This window comes from Python bivittatus, unplaced genomic scaffold (assembly GCF_059951505.1).
Source record: "Python bivittatus isolate LINGU-HERP-01145 unplaced genomic scaffold, Pbiv_v1 ctg000080_np1212, whole genome shotgun sequence".
Taxonomy (NCBI): domain Eukaryota; kingdom Metazoa; phylum Chordata; class Lepidosauria; order Squamata; family Pythonidae; genus Python; species Python bivittatus.
Window position 1 is genome coordinate 49,170,620 of NW_028277035.1, and position 20,548 is coordinate 49,191,167.

At 38.2% G+C, this 20,548-nt stretch overlaps 1 protein-coding gene across 2 annotated transcripts in view; it reads left to right on the plus strand.

Moving 5' to 3' along the window:
• The window catches only part of RAD54L2 (RAD54 like 2), a 71,578-nt gene that overhangs the window by 24,138 nt on the left and 26,892 nt on the right, over window positions 1-20,548 (plus strand). For both annotated transcript variants that reach the window (XM_088134030.1, XM_088134028.1), the window contains exons 3-8: window positions 14,305-14,503; window positions 16,140-16,279; window positions 18,764-18,898; window positions 19,448-19,680; window positions 19,886-20,068; window positions 20,250-20,383. In XM_088134030.1, coding sequence (XP_087990156.1) covers window positions 14,305-14,503; window positions 16,140-16,279; window positions 18,764-18,898; window positions 19,448-19,680; window positions 19,886-20,068; window positions 20,250-20,383 — 1,024 coding nt within the window. The remainder of the gene's footprint in view (window positions 1-14,304; window positions 14,504-16,139; window positions 16,280-18,763; window positions 18,899-19,447; window positions 19,681-19,885; window positions 20,069-20,249; window positions 20,384-20,548) is intronic.

Consider the following 20,548-nt stretch of genomic DNA (forward strand, 5'->3'; position numbering starts at 1 on the left):
CTTTAGGCAGGTGCTGCAGAATGTGGGTGGGTGGGTGCTGTGGTTGGGCGCTATAGAGTATGAGATTCCCATGCCAGCCAGGGACTCCTTGGGACAAAAAGCAGTGGGAGTGGGAGCAACTTGTGGGAGCAACTTGCGACCTCCTGCCAGCTTCCCCATTGACTTTGCTTGTGGGAAGCCAGCAGGGAAGGTTGCAAATGGCGATCACATGACTGTGGGATACTGCAACTGTCATAATTGTGAGCCAGTTGCCAAGTGCCCAAATCGCAATCATGTGACCATGGGGACGCTGTGACAGCCACAACTTTGAGGACTGGTCATAAGTCCCCCTTGTTCAGTGCCATCATAACTTTGAATGGTTGCTGAATGAGTGGTCGTAACCCAAGGACTATCTGTAACAAATATATAAGCATACAGAAATCCTGAGCAACACCCAGCTTTCTTGCATTGTCAACAAGGTGGCCAACTTCAACTAAAACCAATTCTGGGGATTTCCCCTGCCCCCCCCATGCCAAAAAATCTGTGCGTATATATCAAAGGCCATAGTCAAAAAAAGGCAGAAGCTGGGGAAAATAATATTAATTGAATCAGTAGTTGTTGATTAAAATTAATTTCATGTAAGATAAGTCACCCCATTTCTAAAATTAATTTACCCCATCTGCATATACACACACAAAATATTGTCTTTCATTTACATATCGTTCTCTCTCACAGACAAATATTGACTGTTTGATTATGCATCTTTAGGTTGGTATTAACTCTTAGCAACTACATAGATAGATTTTCTCCAGGAAAATCTGCCCCCAAACTGGTGCTTCAAGTCTTACCCATCACCACTGTAATTGAGTCCAACCATCTTGCTGCTGGTCATTCTCTTTTCTCTTTCCTTCCATCCTCCCCAACATTACACTTAGTGTTAGAACCTTCTCCAGAGCTAGCTTTTCGCTTAATGTGTCTGAAATATGATAATTTAAGCCTGATCATTTGTGTCCTGAGTGAGAACTCTGGGTTAATCTGTTTGATGATCCGGTTGTTTGTTTTCTTGGTTGTCCATGGTATTCGCAGGCGTCTTCTCCAGCACTAAAGTTCAAAGGCATCGATACTCTTTCTGTCCTGCTTCTTCAAAATCCAACTTTAGCTTCCATAGAATGTCATAGGCAATACCACTGCCTGCATTATTCTGATCCTTGTAGGTATAGAACATCACAGCATCTGGATATCTTTTCCAAGACCTTTATGGCTACTTTACCAAGTGCTTTTCTGTGGTGTATTTCTTTATTGCTGGTTCCTTTACTATTGATAGTCAATCATGAAAGGCAGAAGCTATCCATGACTTCAGTATCTTCATTGAAAATTCTAAGGCTGGTTGCTGTACCTGTAGCCATTAGTTTGGTCTTCTTTCTATATAATCTAAGTCCCATTTTTTCACTGTGCTCCTTGATTTTTATTACTAGAGCTCATTTGTATTTTCAGATATTGGAGTAGTGTCATCAGCATAGCACAGTTTATTGGTATTTCTTATTCCAGTTTTAAAACCACACTCACCTTCTTCCAGTCCAGCTTCTTTCAAGATATATTCAGCATGGGTTTTTTTGTTTTGTTTTGTTTTTAATCCATTCAGTCATGTCCAGTTCTTGGAGACTGCCTGGTCAAGTCTCCGCAGTTTTCTTGGTAAGGTTTTTAAGAAGTGGTTTGCCATTGCCTCCTTCTTAGGGCTGAGAGAAAGTAACTGGCCCAAGGTCACCCAGCTGGCGGGACTAGAACTCACAGTCTCGTTTCTAGCCTGGTGCCTTAACCACTACACCAAACAGAGCTAGAACCTAATATTCTTCCCTTATTTAAATCAACCTAATTCAGCATATGGATTGATTTAAATAAGGGAAGAATATGCAGCCATGTCTCACTGTTTTGCCAATTTGAAGCTAGTCTGTTTGGCCATATTCCATCTAGACTGGCTTCCTGACCTGTGTATAGGTTTCATATGAGGACAATAGGATGTTCTGGGATTTCCATTTTTCTGAGCTTGACATGGTCAACACAAAGGCCTTTTTCATGATCAGTGAAGCACATATTTACTTATTTTGGGGATTCTTTGGCTTTCTCAGTTATCCAGTGTGCATCAGAAATGATGTGTCTTGTTCCTCAGCCTTTTATAAAGCCAGCTTGAACATTTGACATCTCCCTTTCCATGTGGGTGTCTCATCTGGTTTGGATGATCTTAAACATTATTTTGCTAGCATGTGAAATTAAGGATATTGTACAATAGTTTGCATAGTCTGTTAAGTATGCCCCCCCCAAAAAACTGCAAAGCCTCTTGTTATTGGAGACAAAAGTGGAAGAAACACAGGATTTCAGTCCTTTCGTAGGTATTCAGCCAGACTTGTTGAAACTCATTCCTTTTGTCTCCTTAGTTCCAATGGTGTCCCAATTCTCACTTTGTAGGAACATCCTGTCACCTGATTATTTCCTCCCACAAAAAGCCTCTGAACTACACTGGGGTCCCTTTCACCAAGTCAGGTTCTCTGCTCACCCCTTCCATGGGCCCAAGCTGGAGGAAGGCTGCATGGAATACTGCTGTGAGTTTTCTCATCTATTTATTCTTTCTTCTCTCAGGAGAAGAAATTTCCTAGGAGAAATCACCAGGCAAGTAAGCCAGTAAACAAGGCATTGAAGCTGGGCTGCCCAGCACTGATAGCTGGAAGCTCTGGGCTGGAGAAGATCTGGCTGGCAGAAATCAGTTGAGCTGGGTGGTATATAAATATTGTAAAATAAGTAAATACACACACACATACACACTGACCAGGAAGGAACCAGTTCAGAAGAATCTGCTCCTAGTAATACTGTCACTATTGTTCATACTGTATATTAATTGGTTGTGTAAATGACTATCTCAGCCACAGGCTAGTTAAAGATCGTACTTCAATTGAATGTACTCAAGGCAGTGTATAGGATAGAATGCCAAGAGCTGTTTACCAGAAATTCTGATTATGGTATGTGTCTTTTTCTCACAACATTTTTAGACTAACAGAAATCGTATTATGATACTTGAACTAGAGGGGATAAATAGTTTGCAGTGACTTCAGACATTTTATTTGAGATTAAAATAACTTGCACTCCTCTACCATAGTCTCTTCTGCTAAGTTACTAAACCACCTGTTTAAAAAGGTGTATTAAAATCAGCCATGTATACTGGTCAAAAATGCTTATTTTGGAGGAATCTCAGCAGTTTCCAGGTAAGGCTTGGTCAGTCCTATAATTTTTTCTTTTCCATTTGCCACCTTTTTGGTTGCTCTGACAAACGACTCTTCATGGGAAATTAAATGTGAGACTATGTTTTGAGAATGCTTTTTGTATACTCTGTGATAAATAAAATGTTTAGTAATACCAACTTGGTACTTAGCAGTCAATAATTTAGTGAAAATTAATCCCCTTGATTGACATGAGATTTAGACAGCATCATTTTGAATATGATTCTTTGCAGTTTCTTAAATATGATTCTAGCAAAAGAATATAATCTGTTTTATATTATATTATTAAATATTTGAAGCTGTCACTTTTGCAATTGTTTTTTTATTAAACAAAATTTGGTATATTTTGTAAATATTTAGTTCCTTTCTGGCATTTTTAAAATTGTACTGTGTAGGTTGTGAGCATTCATTTCCTGGAACAGAACAGAACAGAACATAGAATGATAGTTGGCCTACTTTCAATGGAGTGGTAGATTGCATATCATGATTTGTCCCAATGAGGAAAGGTCCTAAATTGTGTTTTGAGTGGTAATATTAAGAACATAACAGGGAACATTATTCTATATGCTTTCAATGGTGATTCCATTCTTCTGTAACTTAACCAAGGGTCCCCTTCATATTAAACTAATTTCTTTTCTTAAAATCATAAAAGAAGACAAGATGGATATGAAACTGTATGCTTTTTCATTGATGTGAGTTCATATTTCATTTTGAAGCTGAGAAAAGTTGTTTGAGTGAAATTGATTGGTAGAACTTATAAACTGGATCCAAAGAGCCTTCTGTTTTGTAGAAAGTACTGAGAACTAGCAAAAGTTTCCACTGAAGAATTTTTCCAGAGAACCTCCCAGTTTTCTGTAATAACTTTCCAGGAGAAAAGGAAATGGAAAAATACATTGATAAAAATCACCTCCCCACCTTTGCCTCTGGACCTACAAACGTAATTTAGGAATAGGAACTTTTATTTGTACCCTATGCCTTTTTGCTGAACCTGTGGCTGAAAAAGCACACGAAGCAGGATGAACAATCCAGTGCCAAAAATGCAGCAAATATAAAAATGGAAAGGAAACAAAAAAAACCCCATATATATAAAAAATGATGAATTCAAACTATGGGTAATTCACGTTTGTGCCATTTAGTTTTGATAAATTGGCTAAGGAAATTATATTAAAAACATGAATTCTAGTTAACTTAGTCATAGAACCATAGAATATAAAGGTTGGAAGGGACCTTGGAGTTCATCTAGTCCAACCCCCTGCCCAGTGCAAAATATTGTTTAAGGAAGCTTGAAATATTAGTTAATGTGTAATCAGTAAAAGGGATAATAGATATTTTGAAAGAGGAGGCAGAACATCAATAGCTGGAAAATTATAACATATATAAATGGAAACACCCCCCCCCCCCCGCAATTTCTGGGAATAATGGACTCCTTCAATAATAATGTAACTGCAGACTTCTGGAGGAAGAAATAGTGGACTGAAGACAGCTCCATGAAAAGCAGAGCCGATGACTGCAGTGAAGAATGAAGAGCCAGTGAGTAGACTGGCTCTTCAGAACCTCTCCGGACAAGGAGAGGACGGGAGATTGCCCACATGTACTCCAGCGGTCCCCAGTAGCTTTTGAGCACTGGGAAACAATGGGAATAGCCATCTTGCTTGCAACTGCAGTTGGCACCTTTTAAAGGACACAAAGTTCACACATTTCCTTTTCTAATCACATTTGGGAATTGCTTGTTAACTACTTTTAAGCTATTAAAGACTTTCGGATCAACAAGTCTAAAAATGCCAGGTGTTTTCCTTCAACCCTTAATGAAAGAAAATTTTAATCATAAACTTAAGAATTTAAAAAATTTGAAATAAACAGCAAAAAGCTAAATAAGAGTTTGATCCTAGATAGTTATAGAGGTAGTCCTCAAGTTATGACTGCAGTTGTGACCGGGATTGCCATTGCTAAGCAATGTGGTCGTAAAGCGTGATGTCACAGGACCACATTGCTTATCGACGGCAATCCAGGCAGCCCGGGTTGTCATAATCCAAGACACATGGCTTGTTAAGTGGGAAGTGGAGGGAGACCCAGGTAAGGAGCACATGGGTGCCACAGAAGGGTGGGGGAGGCCATGGGAGGCCCAGCACAGGGCGCGTGTGAGTTGGGGAGGGGGTGCTCAGTGTGGCATGAGCTCAGAAAGGCCCAGAAATGAGGGCACAGCATGCATGCAGTCGCAGGGAGGCCATGGAGAGAGGGCATAAGGTACGTGTGTGAGTGTGTGTGATCGCAGGGAGGCCAAGGAAAGAGGGCATGGGGTACATGTGTGCATGTGTGCAATCACAGGGAGGGTGGAGAAGGAGTGTGCAGGGTGTGCATGAGTGAAGGGAGGAAGGAAGAAATGGTCCGTGTGAACCCAGAAAGGCTGGAGGGGAGACTTACCCCAGTGACTTGTGACCTTCCTTGCCAGCTTCCCATTGACTTTGCTTGGGGGAAGCCAGCAGGGAAGGGCACAAATGCCAATCATGTGACTGCAGGATGCTGCAACTGGTCGTAAGCATGAGCTGGTTGCCAGGCACCTGAACTTTGTTCACATGACTGCGGGGGCACTGCAACAGCTGGAACTTTGAGGACTGGTCGTAAGTCCCTTCATTCAGCACTGTTGTAACTTCGAATGGTCGTTGAACAAAAGGTCATAACTTGAGGACTATCTTTAAACGGAGTATAGGTCCAGATAAATTAGGAGTAAGATTTTGGAATTAATTATAAAAATTCCTATAGAAGAGAATATATGTAGCTCAGGGTTGAACTGTCGAGTCCTTGGTGCTCTCTGAGCTTGGTTGTTTGCTTGCAGTTGTTTTGTTACTGGACTTTCAAATATATTTTAGTACACATGGCAATCTTTAAATGTCCCTGTTGTGATTGGGTAATGGGTTCGTGTGTTGTTACCCAAAGAAAAACCACTTTTACCCAGTTTTGGGAAGCACTGGCTTATGTAATCATTGCATAACACAAGCTACCTGCCTCCCCTCTTATTTCAGTTTCCTTTTACAACCCTACAAAATAATGATAGTATCTACATTGACCCAGCAAAGATGAAATCTATGCAAAGAGAGCAATAAACATCACTTTGAACGTTGTGACTTCTAGTATGAGGCACTGAAAAATTACTTGAGCCAAATTAGTTCCTTCATGTTTTTTTTTTCTGTTTTAGTATTTTATTGAAAAATTCATTAACTAGTTTGAGAAAAATCTAATGCATCTGCAATGGCAGCATATCACTGAAACTCCATGGCAGAAAAAAACTGGAAAATAACTTGGGTCATTGTGACCAAGCTATTCATAGAACATTAAGAGATGATCAGATAGAAAAATGTCAGTTTTTATAGTGGTTGCTACAACATTAAAAGTCTAAATTTGTAGATCCTGATTGACTTCTAATATTTATGACTTAATTACCATATCAAGCTAGCTACTTGTGTGATGTTTTGGGAGGAAGTTTATAAAAATTCAAATTTTTAATAAGGTAGCAGAATATTGCCATTTCCCATTCTTTCTCCTTCCACATGAATCTTTCTATTACTTTGTAGAGAAGTAATTAAGCAAACATCCATGTACTTTAGTATATTTAAGCCAATCTGAGTATAATATTTACAGTATCTAAATGGACTTCTTAGTGTTAGCTGAACTCTTGTGGGAAACTGTCATCTGTTGGATGGGTCAGCGTTGTAAGTTTTTGATTAGACTTGATAAGATTGGCAACTTGGTTTCTTTTGGGTTGTGAATATTGACATTTGGACACATTCATAAAAAGTTTATATAAGCAGTCATTAGCATTTATGTAATTCAGGACTCTACTGTGTGCAGCACTGAGGTCAGAGTAAGAGCTTTGGAGTGTTTGGGGCATTGTTCCACTTGCATAATCTTGGAGTTCCAAGATAAATTGCTTGTCACTGAAGTTGACCTTTGGATGTTCCAGATTTTCAGTGTGTGCGGCATCTGCTGCCTTTTCCATTACACTTCCTTTGTTCTTTTTTAATGTGTTCCTTTTTTTTCTTTTGCTTTACGTTGCCTGTCTCTGATCCATGCAGACCACTTTGCCAAGGCAGTATGAAAAATACCATGAAAACAAGACAGCCAGAAGTACTAGTATTTTAATTTGGGAATAATGCTTTTTCAGTTGGGAGTACAGAGGCTTCAGTGCTTTTCTTCAGCGCCCATTAGGGTTGTTGTTGTTGTTTTTTACAACATTCAGAACAGTACACTAACAGCTGACAGCCAATATTCCGTATAAATGCTGTCATCCAGTAGGGAGCATATAAATCTTCTAAATAAATAATTAACAATAGTTTATTAGAATGTTTCAGGATATAACAATAAGAGTCCCCCGTTGGGGGGAGATGGGCGGGGGAGAAATCCAACAAACAAACATAAAATAAAATAAAATAAAATAAAATAATAATTTATGGTTAGTATTTATTTAGAAGATTTATATTCAGCCTGCTGGGTGACTTTCAAGATGTAGAAAAGGCATCATTAACATCCAGTAAATAAATAATATCTTAAAAACACAAAAGCTAAACTTTTGCAGATAGGTCATTTGCCCAGCAGCCCTAAAGATGGCTCTCTTTCAAGTTCCCAACAGCCCTAGGGCTAGTGCTCCATAGTCTCAGTTAGGAAGCAAATCAGTGGTGTCTGCAGAGCAGGGAGCAAGGGAGTGGTAGTGTCAGACTGATGAAAGTGTTGTGTTATTGTGACATAAGCCCTGCACCTTGAAGTCCATCCAGAAGTTCCAACTGGTCCAGAATGCAGTGGTGGGTACAGTTCTGGGCATCCATGGTTCACCCAAGTTACACTACTGTTGCATAAGCTGCACTGGCTTCTTTCTAGTTGCTTTCTAGGTACAATTCAAGATGCTGGTTATCATCTTTAAAGCCCTACATGGCACAGGGTGAGGTTATTTGCAGGACCACTGTTCCCCAAGGATATCTGCCTGACCCATTAGGTCAGATAGGGTGGGCAGCTCCAGGTCCCTTTCTTTAAATGCTGTCATCTGATGGGACCTTGGGGGTACGCCTTCTCTCTAGCTGTCCCAGTCCTTTAGAATAGCCTTCCACCTGAGATTCAAGGGACCCCTATCCTTCTAGCCTTCTGGAAGATGAAGATCTAGCTCTTCCCCAAGCACTGGGCTAGGTTGGAGTTGAGTCAGGAGGTAAATAGTTTGGTTGATCTAGCAGAGTTGTTCTGTTTTTATTCCATTGTTTTTATTGGACTGACATAACACTAACTATATGTATCCCTAACTAACAGATCTGCATCACTCAGGAATGACTAACAGTGGCTCAAATTGTGCCTCATCACATCCAGCCAAGTTTCCATTATTCACTCTAGAATAGCACCTTAATCTGTTTATAAGATCATGAAGGTTGTCTCTTTTGTTAGAGACCAACCTGGTATTCAACAGGATTGGTGTAAAAATCACCAGACTCCCCAGTAAGTAGAAGAGGTGCAAGCAGGACCTATTAAAATCAAATGGGTCCCCTTACAGATTATCCCTCCTCCCCCCTCCCCCTTACAGCCTTAAATTAAATCAAAACACCAATGCCGCTTGAGAAGAATAATGTATTCATATTCAGGCTGAAAATAAATAATACTAAGTGTGAGAAAACAGATTTCTTGAAATAACACAGAGACTAAAACCCCTAAACACAAAATCATGTAACTCTTCAGTTGGGCTCAAAATACTACTCACAACCTATACACAAACATGACTGTTCTCCGCTATTGCAAATAATCTCATCCCAGTACTCTCCTCCATCTTCCAAACTGTCACTTGGGCAATGGATAAAAGAAACTTTACAAGCCACACCCATTCTCATACTGCAGAAGCCAAGGTAGTCTCAGAAATACACTCCTTTTTCTGGCAAAAGCAGATGAAAGTGGGCGGGGCCTTCCTTTTTCATTTTCTAAAGGAATACTTCAAAAGGCAGGTATAGTTCTCAAACTCTGAAAACAACTCCAGCTGAAGCAGAATTGGTATGTTCTTACAGGACTGGGCTAATTTGTCAGAGTCCCCCTGGGATAAACACAGTAAAAAATCATAGTTTTAATGTGCGTCTGTATACATCCATTCATGCATGGGTGTGCATGAGTGCATGCATTAGCTAGAGTCATTTGGGAGTAAGTGGCATATTAATTTGTAAATAATGGTGTTGGGCAGGGACAGAGGAGATACTTGGAAAGAAACTAATTGTTGATTTTTTTAAAACCCTCTGCACATTCATGCATATAGATATAATCACTGACTTACAGTAATGCAATAAAGATTTGGAACAATTAATGTTTGGTTGGTCATAGCTCTGGATTCTTAAGTGATAAACTAGAGGAATTGTTGATTATCAATCTACCAGCAAAACCTATCACATTCATTTCTTTCGAATGACTGCTGGGAGAAAGTGAAGAGAGCTGCAATCAGTGACTTACAGATGTTAATCACCCCCCATTTCAACTTGGTTACCAGTTGCTATCTCATTTGCAAATCAACAGCTTGAAGCCATTCTTTGGGAAATGCAATATATTATTGTTCTCCACCCCCACTTCCATCTTCTAACCACTGTAAACATCTATTGCTATACTTAGAAAATGTGTGCCCCTTCCTATGTTAAAATCAGTGCAATGCCTTAGAAGCTTAGGGCCATAGCCAAGAAATACAGGAGCAATTGTCATAATATTTGGGATTTGGAAAAGTAATTTTTTTCAATTGGTATTGTTTTAGCTCAGACAGCAGTTACGTTGTGCTGAAGGATCATGGTCCTTCTAATAGCTCCTGAAAAACAATTTTCGTGTCAATGAAAGTGTATAAGTGCAGTGTGAGAAGCATATAGGAAATATCCTCACTGTTGTCTTGCCTGTGGTAAGATAATTTTAAAAACTATTAAAATTTTGCTGTTGTGTGTTGCACACAGATAAAGAATGCTTCCAGAGAATGATTATGGACACCCTTGTGTTTATGTGGTGATGGGGTGTTTTTTTTTAGATAAAAAGGCAACTGGAAATAAAGAGTAAATGAAATGACTTGATATTTAGTTACGCTGTGTATTGTGGTACAGAATTTGGTATCTGTTAGTGAAGTGCCTGATTATTTCTTCCAAATTAAATGACTAGTAGTTAAAATTCTTAAGAGACACACTCAGCAATTCTGTGTAGGGATACTAGCTTGAAATATAGCCTCAAGAATTTTAACTACTGTACATTTTTTGGTGAAATGTCAGCATGAAATGACATTGAGATGATGAATCTAGCCTGATACCCCTTTTTCTATCAGAAATCATTAACGATGGTCCAGTATTCCATCTATAGAGAAGCACTATACAGTGGTGCCTCTACTTACGAACGCCCCTACTTACGAATTTTTCGAGATAAGACCAGCTCCGGCCCCAAAAATTTACCTCTACTTACGAATTCGCCTCTGCTTACGAACTGGATCCGCGGCCATTTTCCCTGCTGCCACACGGTCGCGGCTTCCTGTGGGCGAGATCGCGGTAGCAAGGAGACATTCGGTGAGGCTTGTGGTGTGTTTTGTGGCATTTGGAAAGTTTTTGTGGCGTTTGGAAGGTTTTTGAGGTTTAAAAATAAAATGCATATGTTTCAGAACTGTTTAGCCTTATTTACATTGAACCTTATGGGGGAAATTTACCTCGGGGTGCGACCAAATTCGGAGGGTGGAACGGATTAACCATATTTACATTGAACCTTATGGGAAACTTTACCTCGACTTGAGACCAACTCGAGTTGCAACCAGAGTCACGGAACGGATTAATTTCTTAACTAGAGGTACCACTGTACTGGAGATTTTCTTGGCTCTATTATCATCTAGAGTATTTGTAAAGAATTGCTCTGTGAGCATATCTGAGTTAGGTAGGTGTGCCTCCTTATGTAATCATTATATAATCAGTTCTTTGTTAGGTTTTTCCAGAGTAGGAGGAACCTCAAGCTACTGAGTTGCCTGAAGAAGTGAGACTACACTTTGATTAGGCAGGCTAATAGCGGCAGAATTTTTTCAAAGGCTTCAACGTTCTGGCATTTGGCAGAGACATTGTCTTATTTGCCATTCTTGGTGGGAGATGAAATAATTTGTTTCGACAGATAATAAAGGAGCATTAGTTGTTTTCTCTACCTCTGTTCTACATAAATTGCTCATGGTTTAGTAGATGCTCTTTCTTGTTCATTTTATAAAGTAGGGATTGGACAATTACATCATTTCTGGTCTCCTAATTGCTATTTTGTATATAAACTCTCTGGAATAAATTATTATAGATTTCTATAATAAATGAAATTGAAGGAAATACCATTTTTGTCCTGTCTTGGCTGATCTCTTGGCTAACCCTTCAGGAAAGGCGTGAAAACCTGGGTATGCCAGAATGCCTGGGGGCTGGATGGGGGCTCCCACCAGTGGAAGTGGCTTGTGGGGTCATTGACCTTGCCCCCCCCATCATCTTGAATGTTTTTTAGTATTTATGTATAGGGTTGTTTTATAGTCAGATTTTAATTGATTAATTAATTTTAATTATTTATATGGTATTGTTTTTTTAATGGCTTGGGTTTTTGGTTTTAATTGTGAGCTGCCCAGAGTCACCCATTGGGGGAGGTGGGCGGCATACAAATTTAATAAATAAATAAATCTCAAAAAGACTAAGCATGGTCAGACTTGGTTAGTATTTGAATGAGGCTAATCCAAAAAATACCTGGGAATTCAGAAAGCATCCTAGAAGAAAACAATGACAAATCATTTCCTTACTGTTACCAAGGAAACTATATATAAAGAAATGTTCAGATGTCAAGCTCAACTTGAGATGTCATCTTTAATACTCCCTTTCAACTTGATAATGCAGAGCAATTTTTCTCTATTACTTAGATTAAATGATATTTCTCTGATAACTAGGATAGATGCTTGTTTGAATCCAGAAACAAGGAGAAGCTGTTCTTATATATTGTTTATATAGAATGGTGATATTACCTGGATTCATGTTTGCATCAGAAAGAAGTTGACTCTTATACTTTTGGCTTGCTGATATGTCATTTTTAAAATACTTCACATGAAAAACATTGTACTCGTTTTACTTATACTGTATTATATTTGAAGAAACACCCTTTCTTCAAAGTAACACATTGAAGTAACACAGACTATTCCTTACTGTACTAGTTTTCTAATTACATGGAGTTTTGTGTTTAGTTTTCTTTCATTTTAATCACCTTATTCTACTTCATGAATCAAGTGTTGCCCAGAATCCATTACAGCATAAAATGTGTTTTATTAGCCTATCTATCATTCAAAATAATAATGCAGCTGTCCCATTTTCTATATAAATTTGCTGAATAAATAAATAAATAAATTTGGGATATATGATATCTTGGTTTAATAAGCATGTACCACCAGGAAAGTTTTTTTTAAAAAATGGAAAGGGATATTCAGAATTTGGGGAAAAAATTAAAAGGATTTGGGGAGACCTCTAAGTAGAAACAGATTGGGGTATGGTAATAATAATAAGCTAATAAGCTTCTGATCAAGTGGGGATCACAGAAAGTATTTGCTGTATCATCATATCGTATATTGAAGGACAAGACTACATTGGAGGTATCTGGCCTAATACTCAACTAAATCTCAGTGTTTTTATTTGATTTTTCTGAAAAGATACGTACAAGTAGCACAAAGGTTTTAACAAATGTATATGAGTTATGGCTCTCTCTCTCACTAATACTTGATTTTCACCTTTCTGAATTCTGCATGAGTTATGCCTTTGTTTTTGATTCTTGGGAAGTCATTGGTGGGATGACTCAGCCTGCAGAATGTAATCACATGGACTGCTATTACCACTTCCTATTGCCCTATTTTATCCACTCTTTTGATCTAGTTACATAATTGTGAATGAAGGAGAAAAGCCACTGGTTAAAAATGCTGCATACCATATTATGAAACCTTGGTTGATATGATATGCTGGAGCAATGTTACTTAATATAAACAAGTCTGAGAAAATTCAAGGAAACTAGAGTCTGTTCTCAGTACCAGGAGCTCTCCAGATAAATGAGTGTGAGCTCATTTGTTGTGACAGTTTCACTCCACGTGAATCCTTAAATCCAGTCTGTTCTAGAAAATGTATCAAGTTCACAATGTGATCTGACTTGTGCTTCCAAGAAAAAAACAAGAGGGTCAGTTTTGGTTCAGTTACACCTCTTACTTATGGGAGAGTAAAATAGCAGCTATTTGCTTTCAATTCATTTCTTTTAAAAGGCTTTGCCAGAATAGAGAGCGTGCTCAGAAATACCAGCGTGGAGTAATCACACTGTTTTTAAAAGAGATTTTTGGTAAACAGTTTTGACAGATACAGGTATACTTGTCCTTCTATGCACATCTGGATTTGTACATGGTCTTTCAAACATAATGTTTGTGGAACAGGAGCATCTTCCATGTGGTCTAATCTCATACTAAACTAGTAATAGGTAGTTGGAAAAAAGAGGAGAAAAGGAAGTTGAGCTGGCACAACATCAGATCTAGGAAGCAATAGTATTCCACTCATGTTTATGTTTCATGGAAGTTCATGGAAACTTTTTCCAAAAGCTGCCATGTAATATGCCTAGAGAAAAGATAGATAAAACAGAATGGCTTTTTTGCTACGTTAATTGTCCAAGACATTCTGTCCACACTGGTATTCCTTGTTTCTTTTCCTGTAATGGATTCCTGTGTTGCACTTTGTTCACTTGGCAATACTGGACCAACACTGGAATTATTTGCTGCAGGAGTCACATAGTATTTCTTGTGTCAAGGAGCAGGTTAACATATTTACCTGTGGTTTGACATGATATCAGAACTTTTGTGGTTGTGTGTGAGAGGTTTACAAAAGAATTTGGAGAGTTTTGACTCATCAGCATTTCGAATAAATGGAAGTAAACTCAAAGTACATGGTCAAATGGTTGAAAAGCCATTTATTCTTTCAGTGAGGTCCATATTTATCACAAGTGTGAAAAAGAAAGGAAATTACTAGCATGTTTTGCACAACTTACACTAATGTGGTTTTTACAGACCAGTCCCGTGAAGCAGTGTTTGAAAGCGATCTTGTTCAACATGGGGAAGATGGGGAATGGCAGCACTCTACTTCAACTACCTCATCTCAGAGTGAACAGGCAGAGAAACTGTTGCAGAACCAGCACAAGAGCCTGGCCTCTGAGGACACCAAAAAGAAGAGGGCTCAGAAACCTTCTCACATGAGGAGGAACATAAGGTAAACGTGCATTTTAAAAATATTTGATAGGAATTTCTATATTTACACTTACACGCTATTCATGCATAATCTCTTGAATCCAAGTTGATGATGGTCTGTGTGCAAGAGCACTAGACAAAGTAGAACTCAAATCCAGTTGGTGAGGAAACATTGCAGGCATCTCTGGTAACTGTTCTAAGAAACTGCTTTCACGGCTCCAGGGAAGAAAACTGATCATAATTGTACTCACATTTCTGTTTCTGTAATACCCTGTGAAAGAGTTGTGGTGTGATTCTTTTTCCTTTAGACCAGTGATGTGAAATTTCTGGTCCATGTGCATGATCTGATCTACTTGGACCCAGCCTATCTGGCTTTTGAGCATGTCCCCACTTTGTTTTCCCCAAAGCTCTACCCTTTCCCCAGCAGCATAAGCTGCTTCAGCTGCCCTACACTTCCCTGGATGGAGAAGTGTGTCATGTGGCTAAATGTGACAAAAGTTGTTCCTGCAAGCATTCTACTCTTTTTACCCACCATGTGCTTTCCATAATAAGTAAATATGTTGGATGGCAGAGAATCAGATTGTCGTCATGGAGCATCTGCAAGTACAGCTGTTTCCACCACCCCACATTGTCTCCAATGATACAGTGGGTAATATTGGCTCCACCTTGTCCTGAACAAACTGCTTGTGCTTATGCAGAATGAAGCCCTGCTTCCCCTTAGACAAAATGGGGAGGAAGGGAAGGGGAGTATTAATTTTTAACATCTGGCCTGCCCAGGCAGATGAGGAATGGGATCTGGCCCTTGGACAGGATTCAGTTCCACACCCATTCTCTAAATCAGTATTCTTAAAAAAAAAAAAAAAACTTTAGAAGGAATAAAAACAGCTTGAAACAGTTTAGCATTACATTTGGAATTCACAAACTGCACTTTGTGTGCAATTTACAACAGTGGAATGTTCTCTGATACGCTAGGCCTACGGGCAATATCTGACACGTTAGAGCTTTCTATATGTCTTATTTTCTGAATAGTTGAGTTGCCAGCCAGTGGAGGTGTGAGGCTATGAGAATCATTGGTATGCTTGAATCTTATGCTGTTATTCATTTTCTTGAGATTTTGAATACAGCAGAAGAGATCTTAAACATCCCTGTTAGCACTGCACATCAGCCCTTAAACAGCAGCATCAAAGGTCTTCTTCAGTTCCAAGTTAGCCTCCAATATAGTCCTGTTTTTTATTTACTGTTCTGTTTTTTAAAGCATGTGTTGTTTTCCACTTCTTTGTAACTGGAAGGCACATGGTATATAAAGGAATTGTCCACTATCTTCTAACTTGCCTTGCCTTAAACCCTCACCTGTCCTTAATGTTGCAGCACAGTGTAGATGCATATTTACTGGCAACTACTTGTTTTAGTTTCATTATACTCTCCTGCTCCTCAGCTAAAAACTAATATTACTCCCACTCCCACTCTCCAGTGTATGGAATATATAGTGACACTTGCCTTCTACCTACAAGAGAAAAATGGCTAGTTTTTCTGACTCTTGTCATTTTCTTTGCTTGAAGAAGGGCAAACCAGTTTTTATTTGCCATTGGCATAACCAAATGGAAACTGCATTGATATATTTCTTTGGAAGTAATCTATTTTTCTCTTTGTGCATTCAGAAAGCTGCTGCGGGAAGACCAGCTGGAGGCTGTAACAAAAGCAGCACAGCAGGAGGAACTGGAAAGAAGGAAACGGCTGGAGCAGCAAAGGAAGGATTATCAAGCCAGCATCCCCACAGTACCTCTGGAGTTTCTCCCAGGTAAATTATATACAAAGTATTGAACCAAAAGCTGAATTGAAGATAGATGAAACAAATCATGATGCTCAATCCTGTCAGCATACTAACTTTGTTTCATTTTGTAGTGTTTATTTCATTTTTTTTTTTTTTTACATTCATGCTCTAGTTTACCTCCAGGAAAAAGAAAAGGACAAAAGGACAATATAATTCATAAGTAACTTTGTAAAACACTGTGTGCCTATTTTTCTCTAATACAACTTTCCTTTTAATGTTTGAACTGTGTGTCTATCATATTAATTGATACACATTAATTTCTATGTTAATATGCCATTCGTGGAAGGGATAAAATAATTCTTGGTTTTTTAACAAAAATTAATGAAAATATTGTAAAAATTATTCATTTTTAATAGACTGGGTATAACAGCACTGTTTGTAGTTCTGTTTTCATGCTGGAATTGCTTAATTCCAGTGTGAAATAAATGGTGCCTCCCATAAACAGTTTTGTTCTTTTGTTTGCATTATTTTAGCACTCTGAGAAATCATGCTTTCTACTATGGTAATGAGCTAAACTGAGTTACTTCCTCTGCATGTTCATCAGTTCCCTCTCTTTCTGGATACCAGTCATGAAAGCTCCCTTCTTCTCTAGTGTTTTCCTTGTCCCTCTTAATCACCATGTCAAAGCCAATCCATTAAGAACAGTTTACTAATTCTCTGGTATTCCTCAGGATCAAGTCATATATAACTCTTATATTGAAAAATATTATTGCCCAAAACTTACAAATACAACGTTGTTAGTCAACAAATCTGTTACTTAAAAGATTTTCCTTGTATTTATGTATTCTCTCAGCTGCATTTTGATCAAGGTTGTTACATATTTTAGAGAAAATATACAGTATCTTAAAGCTCATCAGTAATTGTTCAAGCTTCAGGAATTCAGATGTATCCCATTCTTTTTGATCCTTTACTGAGAGGAATGGGGAGGAATGAAGGCCTTGTGTCTTCTCTATATTAAGAGAGCTATTCTTTTCTTATTAATTCTTCTTAGATATTCCAACATTTTAAAATCAGTGTAAACTTTGTGCAAGAGGCTAAAAATATATAGATAGTCCTCATTTATGACCACAATTGGGATGAGCAATGCCATCATTAAGCGAATCACCCACAGTCATCAAGTGAGACATCACTGACCACGACTTGCAATTTTACTGTCCGTTTCTCCATTGAATATGCTTGTTGGAAGCCAGTTGTGAAGTGCGCAAATGGCAATCGTGATTGTGGGATGCTGCATGGTCATAAGTGCAAGGACCAGTCATAAAGTTATTTCTTCGGTGCTGTCATAACTTCAAACAGTTGCTAAACAAGGCAATCATTAAGCAAGGACTACCTGTATGTCAACCCAGTGAAATAGCATTACCTATAATACATTCAGACCACATTAAAATGGAGCAATATATGTAAAACCTTGTAGTAAAGCTTTGGATGTGAATCTATTTTTCAATATCCATAATTTCAGACTGGCCTTAGGAGGCATTACACTGTGACTAATAAGACACTGTCCATTCTCTGACTTGGTGGTACCTTTAGATTAGGGTGCGGACAATCTTCTGCTCTGCTTCCTTCACCCATTTCAAATTTGGAGCAAGGACGAAAGAGAATGGCCTTGTATTTCCCAGTGCTGGGCTACTCAGCAATGCAGCAGGAGTAATTGGCAAGCAGATTTTGTTTGCATCTGTTCTGCATAATATGGATGGCATCCAAAATGCTCCATGGAAGCTTACTCTTCATGCCAGCAAATGCAGCAAGAGACTCTGCGATTTGAAAAAAATGAATTGGCTAAACTTGCTGCTCATCTTCAGACTGCAAAAGGCCAGACAAATCTCACAGAATCTTTTTTATTTATTCAGTTACAGTTTAGATGGGCTGCAGCATAGAACAAGATCAGGACATGTTAATTAATTTAGTCAAATTGAGGTAATGTGAAATAATAACTATTGAAGATGAACCTGAAAGTTGTTTGCTATGTTTAGATTGCTGTACTGTATTTGGAGTGGGTGTGGGGCACATATCTAAAATTCTGTCTTGTTTTAATTGTTTAATAGAATGGGAATATGCATTTGTTTAATTGTTTTCAGTTTCATGCTGTTGATTCCCGATATAGAGTAACGAAGCTTTTCAAACTGATTTTTAGTGCCCTGCTAATGGTTTGAACAATGTAGTCTTCTGACTTTGGAGTCTGAGATAAGGGTTCATGAGTGTACCCTACCAAAAGAAATTAGAATGCAGTAAGAATAGGACTGCTTAAATTCAGGAGAAACATTACTTGAAGCAGTTATTCATATTAGAATAGCTTTTCATATAAAGATAATCAATTGTATCACATTTGTATAAGCCCCACACTGGTTACTTGAATGGTATCAAATATTGGAGAGTAAACTGAACCAGGGGTAGTTTTTAATCTGATTTTCCCCTCCATCCATTATATACTGTGTATTGCTTTGTTTTTAGAGGAAATTGCTTTAAGAACCGCAGAGGTTGCTCAGCTTCCCCCACAAGTGTTAAGTGAAGAGGTCATCTGCTTAGACAGCACCAGCAGTGGTAGTGAGGATGACTCCAAAGGAAGACTCCATAGCATTAAAGATGGTAAGAATGGATGGAAACATCATTCCTGCATTGTAGCTTCCAAGACCTTGGTATGTTGCAGTCAGCAGGAAATTTTCTTTCTTTCTTTCTTTTTTTTAAATATTGGTAAATGTTGTTTCTTAAGAATTCTAATGGTCAGTAACTCCCTTTATTTCCTCTGTCATCACAGTACTTTGTTTGAAGATAAAGCATTTATTCTTCATCAGGATTTCAGTGATTCACACATACAGTTTTTGTGCCTATAGAAAGAAAATTCCCAATTTGAAAAATATCTTTACAAACTTGTAAAATCTATGAACTTATTTAGGCAAAGTTAATGCTATATTAAATAATATAAGGTATTCAGTAACTCAGTACTAATCAGAATAAGCCAATATGATCACTTTCATATTTTTGTATTTTGTATTTAATTTTTCTTTATTTATTATTTACCTTTTTCCAGTTTTTACTAGAGTATAGAAGATGAAGACATAGAGGCATAAGTCACCTTGCAATTTGATTATAAAATATAATGGATGTGCTAATCCTCTATATCTGGTTGTGTTGCAGAAGTGATAGAATTAAGTTCAGGAGAAGATGAAGCCCTACATATTGTGGACAGCAGTGATTCTGGCAATGAAGGAGATGATGATACTAATGAAGAGAGCAGTGGTGCTCATGTGAATGATGCTCTAAATCAGTTAGATGCTTCAGGGCAAGTAATCGTTAACATCAACCATCCACCAAATGAAGAAGACATTTATCTGGCTCCTCAGCTTGCACGAGCAGTAAAGCCTCACCAGGTATTGAAATTTCTGCTTCAGACATGTACATAATTGTCACCAAATTCTCTTCCAGACATTTACTGTGATATGACATTGATTTGTGTAAATGTCAGTAGGTTTTTTGCCTGTGTATATGTGTACGCATTTACAAATTAGATGTATAACCAGTAATTTGATGGTATCCGTCCATAATCTCTTTGACACTGTTTGTTACTCTTTCTAGATTGGTGGTATTCGTTTCCTGTATGATAATTTGGTAGAATCTCTGGACAGATTTAAAACCAGCAGTGGGTTTGGCTGTATCTTAGCTCATAGCATGGGGCTGGGCAAGACTCTGCAAGTCATCTCCTTTTTGGATGTACTTTTCCGTCATATTGAAGCAAAGACCGTCCTGGCCATTGTACCTGTAAGTAGGCTGAACAAAAATGTTTACTTGAGTCTGTTCATCGACTTCTGTATTTGCCTCTTAAAATTTTCCTATCGATGAAATATTGTGTAGTATTTTTTTTTCAGTGTTTAAGGTGTTGGTAGCATGAAATATATAATTAATGGATCCCATTTCTTCATTCTTGTCACTTTTCTTACAGGTAAATACTCTTCAGAACTGGTTAGCAGAGTTCAACATGTGGCTTCCAGCACCAGAAGCCCTCCCTGCCGACTATGACCCAAAAGAGATTCAGCCTCGCACTTTCAAAGTTCATATCTTGAATGATGAACACAAGTAAGGGAAATTAATTCTATTTCAGAGATGTTATTTACAGTTGCTGCTGTTGACGCATTTGTGCCTTGTTTATGGATCTTGGAAAGTTCTCTTGGCAATTTGTAGAGATCTCTTTATGCACCACATCTGATTAATTTCAGTGTAGCAATAAGTATAACTGCCAAA